Source organism: Perognathus longimembris, chromosome 8, assembly GCF_023159225.1.
Source record: "Perognathus longimembris pacificus isolate PPM17 chromosome 8, ASM2315922v1, whole genome shotgun sequence".
Taxonomy (NCBI): Eukaryota; Metazoa; Chordata; class Mammalia; order Rodentia; family Heteromyidae; genus Perognathus; species Perognathus longimembris.
Window position 1 is genome coordinate 24,086,409 of NC_063168.1, and position 14,893 is coordinate 24,101,301.

A 14,893-nucleotide genomic window follows, 5' to 3' on the forward strand; every position below is an offset into this window, starting at 1 on the left:
TACTTAGGAGGTTGAGATCTGAGGATCACAGCTCAAAGCCAGCCAGGGCAGAAAAGTCCATGAGACTCTTATTTCCAATTAAGCACCAGCAAACCAGAAGTGGCACTGTAGCTCAAAGTGGCAGAGCAGTAGCCTTGGACAAAAGAGCTCAGGAACATCATGAACTAAGTTCAAGCCTCATGACTGGCAAAAAAAAAAAGTGCAAATCTTCATGTTCTTTGGTTACACAGTAGGTTCTTATATATGGCATGTAAATAAATTGTACCTCATCAGAATTGAAAAGCTTTAAGCCAGACACTGGTGATCACTACTGTTAACCCTAACTGTTCAGAAAGCTGAGCTCTTAGGATTCGTTTTTAAAAGCTTTGTAAAAAGCTTGTGAAACTCTATCTCCAATTAAGCAACCAAAAAGCAGGCTAAAGGCATGATTCAAGTGGCAGAGCACCAGCCATAGTCGAAAAGTTGACAGTTCAAGTTGTAGTAGTGGCGCGTGCACATGCACACGCAGGTACACACAAGCAAACACACACACACACACTCACACAATAACCAGTGATTGTATTTTTTTAGCCTTTCATCCAACAGGAATCTTCTGTCTGCTTTTCCTCTCTAAAGCAAAAACAGTAAGTCTAGCATACTTTTTCACCTCCTAAACAGGTGAAACAGTATTATTAATACTATGTGTTTTCATTTCATTTCCTTTTTTTTTGGCCAGTCCTGGGGCTTGACTTCAGGGCCTGAGCACTGTCCCTGGCTTCATTTTGCTCAATGCTAGCACTCTACCACTTGAGCCAAAGCACCACTTCTGGCTTTTTCCATATATGTGGTGATGGGGAATTGAACCCAGGGCTTCATGTATGTGAGGCAAGCACTCTACCACTAAGCCATATTCCCAGCCTCTGTGTTTTCATTTTTACGTTAAACTTTCCCACTTTTTTTCAAGACCATTTTGGCTGCTTCTGCATTTATGTGTACCGTTTGCATTAAAAAAAAAAAAAAAAAAAAGGAATAGGCCCGAGAAATGAATGAAATACTTTAGGTCTGGTCTGAATCATACAGAATAAATCAGTACTACACTTTCTATAATTCTATTAGTGTAGCTAAAAGACTACATTCTTTTTTTGACAGTCACATCACAATATACTTTCATATTGAGTTAACTGATCATTTAAATACATAAATCATGCTGCTTTAATCTCTGCCTAATCTGAATTATACAGTAAAGGTGGTTAAAAATAAAATAATCTTATTTCATGTCATTAGAATCAGTCCATCGCTCCAGTCTACAAGGATCATTTTGTCACCCAAGGCAGTTATTGTATCTTCTAACTTCATATTACTTACACAATGGACAAAAGTGTCTTCTATGTCTGCAGTTGAGTCATTCATTAAATGTAAAATAACATAAAGCCAGTGGTAAGCCATGGTGCCTTTCACTTACAAAGTCTCTGCCAGCTTAATTTCAAGTCATTGGTCAAAACTCTTTATAATCTCTAACAATTATATCTAGCTGTATAAGTAGCCAGCCTAAATTCCCCATCTTCCTTACAGATCTCTGGTGAATATCCTTGTCAAAAACTGGCCAAAATTTGAGATATTGGATTTACCGTACCCCCTGCTTTCCTTATTCCAAAATTTCCAAAAGAACAACATAATGTGGATGACAAGCCTAATACTTTTATTGAACCTGGTTGTTTGGATCCCTGGCTACTCCAAGTAATAAACAAACAGCATGACATCTTATTTTATTTTGTTTGGTGGGTAACATATTAGCATTCAAATATCATACAACACTAGACAATTATTTAGAACCCCATCCCCATCACATGTAGGGAGCCACTTTTCATTTTCTCCTCCCTTTTCCTCTCCCTTTCCTCCTTTCTTCCAGTTTTTTAAGCAAATTTAAACAGTGCATTATGTAAATACATGTATATTAATGGTTTTCTCATTAAAGATAGTATCAAAATAAAATTTAGAATAATTTTCTATAGATTCTTATCCCCTGTCAAATCCTGAGCACCCTACTGTACCAAACTTGCTTTCTACTCCTTTTAGAATATGAAAATATTTTCCTTCCTTGAGTTATCTGATCTTTCTCTAGTTCTAAGCAGTTCTTCAACCACCACTGAGAGTTGCACAATGTCATTATTATAAAGCTCAATGAGAATTTAATCCATCTGGACCAGGAGATGTGGGCTTTCTATCTTCCTTATCATTCTTCTAACCCCTTAAGTCTTTTCTTGTCTTCAGGTAAAAGTATCAAAAGCCCCATCTTCCCATGTCCATCAGAAAGAAGAATCGAACTTCTACCAAAGCACATACTCCACATGTATTAATGGACTCACATCAGTGCCTAGTAAGTGACAGCATTTATCAAAATAAAATGTGAAACCAATGAAGATTCTTGTAGGATACAACATGCCCATCCCTCCTCCACTGTAAGTTCAGAGAGGACTCTGCTTCTTTGATTACCAGCACACAAGCATTATGTTAAAAAGTATAAAATTACAAAGTTACACAAGGGACAAAAGTGTCTTCTATGTCTGCAGTTGAGTCATTCATTAAGTGTAAAATAACATAAAGCTAGTGGTAAGCCATGGTGCCTTTCACTAACAAAGTCTCTGCCTACTTAATATCAAGTCACTGGTCAAAACTTTTTATAATCTCTAACAAGTATATCTAGCTGTATAAGTAGCCAGCCTAAATTCTTTCCATTCATCCCTTGCACTACTTCTCCTTAAATACTTGTAATTATTCTTTCCCCCTCCTCCAAAATACTGGTACAATTGGGAAATGTCAGAAATAGAGCTGTGGATCAAGTGGTAGAGCACCAGTCTTGAACAAAAAGGTTAGAGACAGTGCCAATGTTCTGAGTTCAAGCCCCAGGACTGGTAACAAAGGATGAATGTTAGAAAGCATAAAAATTTCCTTCCAATTCCTTTTACATGTCTAAGACAGGTAGACCTGGGGATAACTTTCATCTGAAAAAAGTCAGAGCAGCTGGGAGGGAGCATTAAAAACTCATCACACTGTAAATTAAAATTGGTAGGAAATGAAAGCAAAATAAAAAATCCTATAAACATAAATTTAACAATTCCTCCCAAATACAAAATATCACAACTCATTCAATATGAAATAATCTGAATATCCCTATAACAATTACAAAACTAAGGAAAAAAGAAGTCACCAGGCCCAATATGGTGGGAAAATTCTGCCAAATGCCAAATCACCAATTCTACACAATCTGTTCCAAGACACTGAAGAGTAGGAAATACTCTCCAATTCTCAGTATGAAACCATTATTACCTTGATACAAAAATCAGGGGAGGAAAAAAATGAACAGGAATGTAAAGATTTTTACTAAAATATTAGCAAATGAAACTTAACAAGATATAAAAATAAAGATTATGATGAATGGGTCTAGAAAATGTGGTACATATGCCCAGTGGAATTCTATGCTTCTATCAGAAAGAATGGCATTGCTCCATTCGCAATGAAATGGAAAGATTTGGAAAAATCATACTAAGTGAAGTGAGCCAGACTCAAAGAAACATAGACTCTATGGTTTCTCTCATTGGTAATAATTAGTACATGTCTAGGATCGTCCTAGCAAAAGATCACAATAGCTCAATAGCTATGTACACATGAACACATAAGATGATGCTAAGAGAAATGAACTCCAACTTATAGAAATAAGTGGTTTATCATTGTTATTTTCAACGTAACATGAAATTATATGCCATTTTCTTTTGTCTTTCTTCACCATGGTTTTACCCCTGATGTCACAGTTACTGATTTTGGTACCCTGGGTATTGTATATACATTCATTGGAACTAGGGAAGGGAAGGGGAACATCAAAATGGAGATACAAAGGTTAAAAGGCAAACTAATGCAACAGCAATACTTAGAAGACAATATGCTGAAAACCAACTGTACCACTTGAAGTGGAGGGAGTTGGGGAGGGGAGAAGGTGGGAGGAAAATGAGGGAAGAGGCAACAAGTTTGAAATGCACTCACTGCCTTACATATGAAACCATAACCCCTCTCACTTTGACAATAATTAATTAAAAATAGAGATTATGATCAAATGAATTATTATGAAGAGGAAGAAATGAATCAATATTTGAAAAGTAAATAAAAATCTCCTCTCACTGTCTAAATAACAGAAGCTAATTTTTTTAAAGTACATCAAAATAATCACCTTTCTTTAATAGGCTAAAGATGAAAGATCACATGATCATATCCATTGGAGCAGAAAAGGCATTCGACAGAGTTCAACACCCATTCAGGGTAAGAAAAGCTTTTAGGGAAATGGGAATATAGTACAAGGGAGATGTCCTACAATTGATTTTAATTTTCAAGAACAAAAGCTAAAACTTTGTATCTAGGTAAGACTTAGTTCTCGAGAACAATCAGCGAGTGCCCATCAAGTCATAATACTAAGAAGTCTTCAAGATGATAAGACAGATGGAAGACGAGGTGCATCTAAATAGTCAAAGTGAGTTACATAATTTGGGAAAGATTTGGGATTACACTATTGAAAAGCACACAGAAACAAATGAAAAGAGATAAAACAAGATACATATTAATTCTAGTAAGAATACTGATGCATGGAAGAGACACATTAGCAAATTCAACAGGAATAATTTTCTTACATGATAATATAAAAACCTAGTGCTAACATAAACCTAATACTAACATAACTAACAGTTCCCAAATGTGCCAGTATTTTGGAAGAGGGGGAAAGAATAATTACAAGTATTTAAGGAGAAGCAATGCAAGAGATGAATGGAAAGTAACTCTTTACTTCCCATTGGCAATAATGAATAAAGAGGGAAAAGCAAAAACTAGTAACATTAACACACATTATTCAGAAGTCTATTAGAAGAATCAACTAAAGTGGTTGCCTCTAAGACCATCAAACGGCATATTTTGGAAGCATGCTTCATGTTTTTTGTTTTTTGTTTTTTTTTGGCCAGTCCTGGGCCTTGGACTCCAGGCCTGAGCACGCCGCTTCTGGCCGTTTTCTGTATATGTGGTGCTGGGAAATCGAACCTAGGGCCTCGTGTATCCGAGGCAGGCACTCTTGCCACTAAGCTATATCCCCAGCCCCTCATGTTTTTTATAATAAGTTCAATTCACCTTTTTGGCTTTGTAAGCTCTGAAAAACTATAAATTGAAAGCAAAGCAAATCTCTCACAGCTAATATACAACTAGGCCAGAACATGAACCGTGTAATTTAGCTTGGAATCAGATACATTAATTTGTGAGCTGGCTTTTCTTGGTTCCTCCATTACAATGCCTGCCTAGCACAAAATAGGATCTCAAAACATATTTCAATGAGTGGAATGAAGAATTAGATTGCTTTTCTAACAAAAGTAAATTAGATTGCTTTTCTCACAAAAGTAAATGAATGAAGGCAGGTGCTGGAGACTCATGCCTGTTATCCTAGCTATTAGGATTAGGCTGAGATCTGAGAATTTCAGTTCAAAGTCAGCCCAGGCAGGAAAGTCCATGAAACTCTTATCTCCAATTAATCACCAATTAACCAGTCAGAAATAGAGCTGTGGGGGCTGGGAATATGGCCTAGTGGCAAGAGTGCTTGCCTCACATACATGAAGCCCTGGGTTCAATTCCCCAGCACCACATATACAGAAAACGACCAGAAGTGGCACTGTGGCTCAAGTGGTAGAGTGCTAGTCTTGAGCAAAAAGAAGCCAGGACAGTGCTCAGGCTCTGAGTCCAAGGCCCAGGACTGGTAACAAAAAAGAAATAAGAGCTGTGGATCAAGTGGTAGAGCAGCAGTCTTGAACAAAAAGGTTAGAGACAGTGCCGATGTCCTGAGTTCAGCCTCAGGACTGGCATCAAGACAAATAAAATAAATTTTAAAAAAATAAGAAAGAAAACAACAATAGGGGGGAGGGGAAAATGAGGGAGGAAGTAACAAAACAGTACAAGAAATATATCCAATGCCTAACGTATGAAACTGTAACCTCAGTTACAGTTGACAGTACAGTTAACTGTAACCTGTACATCAGTTTGACAATAAAAATTTTTTAAAAAAAGAAAGAAAACAATGAGAGGACCATCTAGACAGAAAGCCCAACAGAAGCAAATGTGTAAACAAGCTTGAAGCAGGGACTAGAGAGGAGGAAGAGGAGTAATGAGAATCATACAGAAAACTCACTGGGCGTAGAAGGGGACAGAGGGGGCTAGGAAATGGGAAGACAACTGTGCCCTGAAGACAGATTCACATGGTCTTGAGCTTCAAGGCTCAAGTTCCTTCCAAATAGTGTTGTTTTTCTGGATCCAAAGTAGTACCAGATTTTCTTCAGTATACCAAGCAGAGTACAAGTGATTTCTCTAAGCAGCCACTGAAAAGGTGACTGTACAAGGGGTAGAAAAGACCAAGCCTGGGACTGGGGATATGGCCTAGTGGCAAGAGTGCCTGCCTCATATACATGAGGCCCTGGGTTCGATTCCCCAGCACCACATATACAGAAAATGGCCAGAAGTGGCGCTGTGGCTCAAGTGGCAGAGTGCTAGCCTTGAGCAAAAAGAAGCCAGGGACAGTGCTCAGGCCCAGAGTCCAAGCCCCAGGACTGGCCCCCCCAAAAAATAAATAAATAAAAATAAAAATAAAATAAATAAATAAATAAATAAATAAATAAATAAATAAATAAAACTGAAAAGACCAAGCCTGGCATATACTCCCATTTAGTTTTTGTATCTGTTTCTACTTTGCCCAAATCATTGAAGTCCAGGGCACATAGGAATCATCTCTAGTTGAACATATATGCATCTGCTATTACTATTATTCATATATCCATTTCATCCAAAGTTGATTAAGCCATTTATCCTGTCAAGCAATGTAAGGGAGAATAAAGTTTCTGACTTTAAATAACTCATTTTCTGATGGTAGAACTACATTAAACAACAGTTTAAGATAACTGATATAAACCAAAGTACTATGGAAACATGAAGAAGTAACAGACTACATATTTAATGTTTTTATTATGCACAATGACAAACTTTCATATAATCATCATTCTGCTTGGATTGTCAATGCATGGCCAATCTTGCTTTTATTTTAAGTCACTTATTATTTTCAAGTCATATTATTTTCATCATATATATTCTAGTTTGTATTTCTAATGCAAAGACTTTCTGAAGAATGTAATGTAAATTGGGGATTTGAAAAAAAGTTTCTAAAATGATGTATAGTTGATAATATGATAAAACAGTCAGTTCTTGTGCTGGGAATATGGCCTAGTGGCAAGAGTCCTTGCCTCCTACACATGAGGCTCTCGATTCCCCAGCACCACATATATGGAAAACGGCCAGAGGGGGCGCTGTGGCTCAGGTGGCAGGGTGCTAGCCTTGAGCGGGAAGAAGCCAGGGATGGTCATGCTCAGGCCCTGAGTCCAAGGCCCAGGACTGGCAAAAAAAAAACAACAAAACAATAGTTCTCAATGTGTTTGAATTCTAACAATTATATAACCCTGTCTTCCCAAAATAATAACAGTTCCATGCCCCAGAAGTTCCAATATGTCCTTTTATAGGCAACTATTTCTTTTATCTCCACAGATAAATTCTGCTTATTCACAGACTTTAAAAAATCATTTATTTATTTATTGTGTGTGTGTGTGTGTGTGTGTGTGTGTGTGTGTGTACACATGTGCGCATGTACATGTGAGCATGCCTTGAGCATGAACTCAAAGCCCAGGCACTGTCCCTGAGTTATTTTTTTGTTTGTTTGTTTTGGTAGAAGGTTGGCCCTCTATCACTTAAGCCATAGTTTCACTTCCAACTTTCGCTGGTTAATTGGAGATAAGAGTCACAACTTTCCTGCCTGGGCTGGCTCTGAACTGCGATCCTCAGATCTTAGAACTGGGCTGGTAAGTAGAATAGAGTAGGAAGTATCCAGGTTTCAGCCTAAACAGGGTACAAGCATCCTAGACAGAAGGGAGCATACAAGATATAAAGTTGTACAAGGATATGCTCACAGAATGCTGAGGGGTTCAGGATGGTAGATATATATAGGACTGGAGGCTGATAAATGACAGGAGGCTAAAAGGAAGCTCTGACCATAAGATTCCAGATTAAATGCCACAGTTCATCTCTGGAAAATAAGCTGTTAAATAGGCTTTTTTCAATGTGCTCAAATATTTCTCTGATCTAAAATGTGGTCACTTCTCTCTTTATGTTTCTTTTTCCTCAACCTCCAGCTGATAAGATCAAGGCAGGAACAGTGTCCTATATTCTATGACTATCCACAGAACAGTCTGAGGACTCTCTGCCATCTCAGGGAAAGGAACAGTCTGACCACCTGTCCTCTATGACTTTCTTGTGAAAGCACAGTCTGCACACCTGTCTTAAACAAGCATCCCCAGGTCCAGAGGTGGCCTTACCATGATTTGGATTTCCCTCTTGCACACTTGAAGGTCATGCTCATTGTTGACAAACATACGTTTCAAGGCACATTTTAATCCATTGCTTGTCCTCACTAGAAACACGAGAGCGAATCCACCTGTGAGAGAAACATAAATAGATATAAGCTCTTTTGAGTCATGTTCAAAAAAGGCATCAGATAACTATTGTGCTGCAGGTGCTGCTGGGAGAGTAACACAGTTACAAGCTCTTTTGAGTCAAGTTCAGAAAAGTCATCAGATAACTATGGTAGTGCAGTCTTCTGTTCATGGTACTGATGCTACTGTCATCCTTCAGTTTAGCCTAACCTATAAGACATTCTTAAGATTCTTGGAACTCAGAGGTATTACTTGTGGGACCGGGAGCAAAAGCTACTCAACACACACCTCAAGATCAAAGATGAACAGTAATCATCTTCCAAGAAACTACAAATGAGCAAATGAATGAACTGAAGAAAAAAGACTCAATTACATCTACCCACTGTGTGTCAGGCACACAGTGCCTAGGATACTCTTATTTAATCCTTACCATAATCTTGGGTGTTATTTTTCCTATGAAAACAAGCACTAACTGAAGAAAAGAAAGGCTCAAAAAGATCCTAATCAAACCAAGACTGTTCTTTTTTAATTTTTTGTAATTTATTTATTAATTAAACAAAATTTTTTTGACAAGGTGTTGTGCAAAAAGGGTACAGTTACATAGTAGGGCAGTGTGTACATTTCTTGTGATATCTTACTCCCTGTTTTTCTTTCCCTTCCCTAGGTCAGGTAGACATATATACAATACACAATGTACCAAGAACATACACAGTAGCCACGTGGCCTATGCCAAAGAAAATTCGCCTAGGGCATTAAATGTAATGTCGACATTAGACAATATGTTGACAGTAAAGACTGTTCTTAATTTGACTCTTTCCCTCATCAGAGAGGCTAGAAAATTATCTCCCTTTTGTTTGAAAATGTTTATATTATCTTTAAGAAAATTATTTTAATAATGCTTTTCTTTTCATCTCTTTCTTCTCATTCCATCTTCCAATTCAAGTCTAAAAGTAGACCTTGATAACTCCTTCCCTCCCACCTCATGGACTACTGAGAGATACAAGGTATACAGGTAGGACAGTGCTATTCTACACAGCAGACATTAGGACTCAATTATGAGGCAGACTTCTTAACATCTACCCTAAAAGACAGTTCAGAGATCATTAATAGAAATTTATATAACTCTAACAGGAATTCTCAAATAACTCTAAATTTGTTAAAGCTTAGAGTTCTACAAATTCTTAGAACTCCTAACCTCAAAGAACTCCTCACTCTCAAAGAAATGTGAAGTATTCAATGTCCTTGTTAAGAGGATTAAATAGAAAGGTATTACAAAGCTTTAGAATAAGCAGCAGTTGTGTTGATCACTCAGTCCATCAGCCTGCCTTGTACCTCTCCATCACTTAGCTTGAATATCTATGCATTAATTAACCTTAGCAGCAAAATGCCCAGAGGTGGGTCACTAATGGGGTAAAAGTGAACAGAGAAGGAAGTCATTAGTATAACAACTTGAGTTGAGGTTAAGATATAGCACTAGGCTAGCACCAACATGGATAATTCAAAAACTAACTATTTGTACAGACCTTAACTCTCTTGAGAAGTAACACCTGTGACTCACACACAGTCCAGTCCCATTCAAATTCCTCTGGGACGCAGTATTCTATCAGAACTTGTCTGTTGGTGCCATGGCATTTCTTATGAGCTTATTTCTTACTAATTCAACTGACTATGATTCATTTCCATAAAGCTAGAAAGAGCCTTGGCCATAAAGCATTGTTGCATGTTTTCATAAAATACAGGAAAGTCATGAAAATCATTTCAATGCACTGAAATGTTCCAAATGTACATCCAAGGATTTATCACGACTGCATGTTAGTGTATTTTCAGTCACCATGTTCTTCGGCAATATTCAGATAAGCACTAAAACCATTCAATTATTAATTTTACCTATGTCTCTAATCTTTGTATTTCAATAACATTTTTCCTCTTATAATTCACTGAACTACTCTATTATTAAATATTTAGTGTTTTAGTACACTGAATGTAACAGTATTTTCCCAAAAAGTTATTAAAATCATAATGCATGTTAAAATTAATTGGAATTGAGGAAAATGGTATTATAAATTACAAAATTCCTATTTATACTCATAATTGTTTTGCATATGGCCCAAGTGAGTATTCATTCTGTGGATTTTCTGAATGTTTTAATAATTCATTGGACTACAGACTTTGTATGGTAATTCTCCTAGAGAGCACTAAGTCCAAGAATTTTCCTTTATATGTGGAAAAACCAAAAGAGACTTAGGTGTCCCATGGCAACTTATAGGCACAACCTGGAGCATTATCATTCTTTTGACTGTCCAAAAGTATTGTTTCCACTTTACCTTCTGAAGCAACATCCTGTAATACACTTTAGATATTAAGGAGATATCAGAATGGGAATGGGTATTTCTGTCACTGGAAATGAATAACCCCTTCATCTTACTGCCAGCCAAGGACAAGAAGTGCAGAACTCACATTCTATCAACTTAAAAGATGACTTGCAAATAAACTTCAAAGTACACATATTCGTTCATACACTGCTCATCACAGTTCTTGTCTATGTTGCTTAAAGAAGACCTTAAGAAAGATTTTCTCTAGCCAGCATATAACCTATTTTAAAGGCATTTCAATGCGTGGGGCCTGGCACCACTAAAGGACAAGTTGGTCCTTTTTGAAGCAGGAGGATGCTGTTGCAATGTGAGATAACCACCACCAGATGGGAGCAGTGCAGTAGCAGATGGGAGCAGTGAGGGCAGCAGGATGACATTTCTAGCTAGGACTGAAGAAATGGGTCACCTACCACATTATCCAGCAAGTACAACTGGTTAGTTAGGAAGCCAACCCAGATTCTTAAAGCTTATGACCATAATAAATCTCAAAGAAAAGCAGTGACTTGCTGCTATGCCTACCATAGTAAGAACATTATGAAGCATCTATGCCTATAGAAGGGGCTTGTCTGTAGGTGCATTTAAACTGTGAAACATTTAGACAGAGGTAAGAAAATCTAGCCATGTCAATCTCCCTGCCTGACATTTCATGAAACATTAAAATAATCTCATCAATAAACTTACTTAATCACAAAGGAAAAATGGATCTGATCTATTAGGTGAAGCAAGTAAATAAGCAGGCAGGATAATTGTAACTTGGCCAGGCCTGACTATGAAATACACAGGGACTTTTTTTACTCACACAAAGAAATGTGCTTTCTCCTATTTTCTCTAAAATATATAGCACTCTGTGTGTGTGTGTGTGTGTGTGTGTGTGTGTGTGTGTGTGTGTGTATGTGTGTGAGAAGGGGGGGGGCGCACAGGCATACCAGTCTGCTCGTCCGTCCGTCCGTCCATCCTGGGGCTTAAACTCAGGTCCTGGATGTTGTCCCTAACTTTTTGTGCTCAAGGCTAGTGTTCTACCAGTTTGAGCCACAGCTCCATTTCCAGCTTTTTGGTAGTTAATTGGAGATAAGAATCTCATGGGCTTTTTTGCCCCATCCGGCTTTAAACTGCGATCCTCTGATCTTAGCCTCCTTAGTAGTTAGGATGACAGGTGTGAGCCACCGACGCTTGGCTAAATTTATAAATTTTGATGGAAACGTAGATGACTACAATTTATTATGAGTTTTGATGATTTTGTCTGTTGGGTTTCCCTTTGGATCATCATGTCTAGAACACTGCCTAAAATATAATGGAAACTCAATAACATATTAACTTTTCTCAAATTGTTAATACAGATAAGGCATGAGTGTAGTGGAGACTATAGGAAACTAACTTTGCATGATTGGCTGCTCTTTGCTCAAGGCTAGTACTCTACCACTTGAGCCACAGTGCCACTTCTGGCTTTTTCTATATATGTGGTACTGAGGAATCAAACCTGGGGCTTCACGCATACAAGGCAAGCACTCTACCACTAGGCCATATTCCCTACCCCCCGAGTTCATTCTTAAACATAAGCTTCTGACTTAAACACTGGCAATAAGTCTCACTTTAAATTAATCCCTTCTTCCCACCTCCACACACACACCAGAAAACCTTTACAGATTCTCTGGCCTTCCAGTATTCTACTTCTGATCTAACGTTAACTTATTCATGGACTGGATGCCTGGCACAAGTGGTAAAACCTGTGAGCAAGAAAGCTGAGGGAGCTAATGGAGAGCACAAGGTCCTGAGTTCAAGCCCCAGTACTGGCACAAAAAAATAATTGTATTTCTTTCTTTTTACTGATGGCTAAGAACAGGAAGTAACATAGTTCATGCTTCACAAAGTTAAAAGATGACTTGCAAACAAATTCCAAAATGTGCACATTAACTCATACACTGAATCAGAGTTCTGACCTTTCCTACCCAAAGAGGAGTTGATGGAATATTCCCCAGTATTTGCATGTGAGTATTTTAAAGGCAGTTCAAAATAAATTATTCATTTCTACCTTCACAGCAAATGAATGAAGTGAACAATCTACTCTGTCCTTTTTCCCAATAGGTAAGAGACACAGAGAGATTGTTTCTTACATAAAATCACATAGAATCAGTTAGTAATAGAATTCAGATAAGATCCTTCTCCTTTCTGTATTTTTTTAAGCCAACTACATACAAGACAATGTACTTATGCGTAATTGCAAGAGCTTTCACAACTTTATTCATTTGTTTTTTTCATCAACACAATCACCCATCATTTAAAAGAGTTCTTTACGTTCCTTATTAGGCATTTTTCATAACTTCAGCTCTAATTTTTATCTCTAGAAATTAGTTTTACTTTTCCTAGAATACGTGAAATCGTAAGTAGACACTATTTTATGTCTAACTTCTCACATTCAGTATATTCCTGAGATCCCCATCATCTTTCTATCAGTAGTTTTGGGTTTTGCTGGCTACTAATCTATTGCATATTCCACAAATAGTTTATCCACTTACACACTGAAAGACATGCAAATTGCTTCTAGCTTTTGGCAATTATGAACTAAACATCTATACAAAGGTTTCTTTTTAATAGGTAATTGGTAGACATTGGTAGCTCGGGCTTGTAATACTAGCTATGCAGGAGGCCGAAACCCCAAATCGTCCAATCCAGCATGGGCAGAAAAAACCTGCAAGACTATTTCCAATTAACCAACAAAATGCTAAACTGGAAGCATAGTTCAAGTGGTAGATCAGCAGCCATGAGCCAGAAAGTGGATCCACAGTGAGAAGCCCGGGCTTCAAGCCCTAGGACAGCACCTAAAAAGAATATAGGCAATAATTTGTCTTACATAAGAAAAGAACTGTTGAGCCATATGGCAAGTGTATATTTAGTTTTATAAGAAACTGCCTTAAAGTTCCTCACAGTGGTTGTATCATCTTATACTCTCAATAGTCACATACGAGAGTTCCGGGTATTCTACCTCCTCAGTAACACATGGAATTACAGGAAGTCTTTTTCGCCTTGGCCATTTATTTTAGTGGGTATTAATACTTCACTATGATTTTTAACTTGCAGTTCCCTAATAGTTCATTTAAACTCCTAGGATAAGCTGCTTCCTACCATTTGCCTTAAGAAAATGTTTTAATAAGCATAAGATCATGCAATTACCAATGAAATTACTAACATAACTATGATTCCACCTCTCAAATAAGCGAAGAGGACAAAAGTGCCTGGTCCTCTGCTGGGAGAAGGTGAGGATTTGTGATGAAAGTATCCAGTTTTTCACAGGCTAGAACTGAACTAGAAGTCCCTGTTTCAATCTTTATTAGACCTGTGAAGTAAGTCGGTTATCATGTATTATAACCTTGACTTGACTAACTGAAGAGATTAAATTTAGTCCTGACATCTACAAGGAACACAATCTCCAATGGAAAATTTGTTTTAGGGATTAAATTTAGTTCTGACATCTACAAGGAACACAATCTCCAATGGAAAATTTGTTTTTTAAGACCAAGAAAAAATATAATCTCTTCAGGAGTCTTATCATGACATTCTCCATCCACAATGGTGTTTGGAAGATGAGAATAGTACTGCTCCTGTCTCTATATCAAACACTAAGTCACATTGGATGGTACTGGGCCCAGACGCTGTTCTGAATGAAGTAGGTAGCCTTTGACTTCCACTTGGTGAGGAAAAGTAAGGTGAGTAGGACAGAAAAGAAAAGCTCCAAACTGATTATCTGAGTGGTGATGAAAAACAGCTGGGCAAACAATAAGAATGATTTGACTAGGAATATGAAACAAAGAAGACTGCCATGGTGCTGAGACAGCATTTCTGGATTTGCTACCAAAGAGGTTTTGCTGAATATTTTTAAATCCTGCCAGAATTCTAGGCACTAAAAATCTGGCCAGATTTTTCTTGCAGGTAAAAGGAAATCTGGGAACAGATCCACCTGGACCCTCAGCAAAGGAGCCATAGGCTACCAAAATGAAA

General features: G+C 37.6%; 1 protein-coding gene across 8 annotated transcripts in view; it reads right to left on the reverse strand.

Annotated features, from left to right (window-relative positions):
• The window catches only part of Aak1 (AP2 associated kinase 1), a 163,674-nt gene that overhangs the window by 75,928 nt on the left and 72,853 nt on the right, over positions 1–14,893 (reverse strand). For all 8 annotated transcript variants that reach the window (XM_048352664.1, XM_048352658.1, XM_048352663.1 and 5 more), the window contains exon 2: positions 8,412–8,530. In XM_048352664.1, coding sequence (XP_048208621.1) covers positions 8,412–8,530 — 119 coding nt within the window. The remainder of the gene's footprint in view (positions 1–8,411; positions 8,531–14,893) is intronic.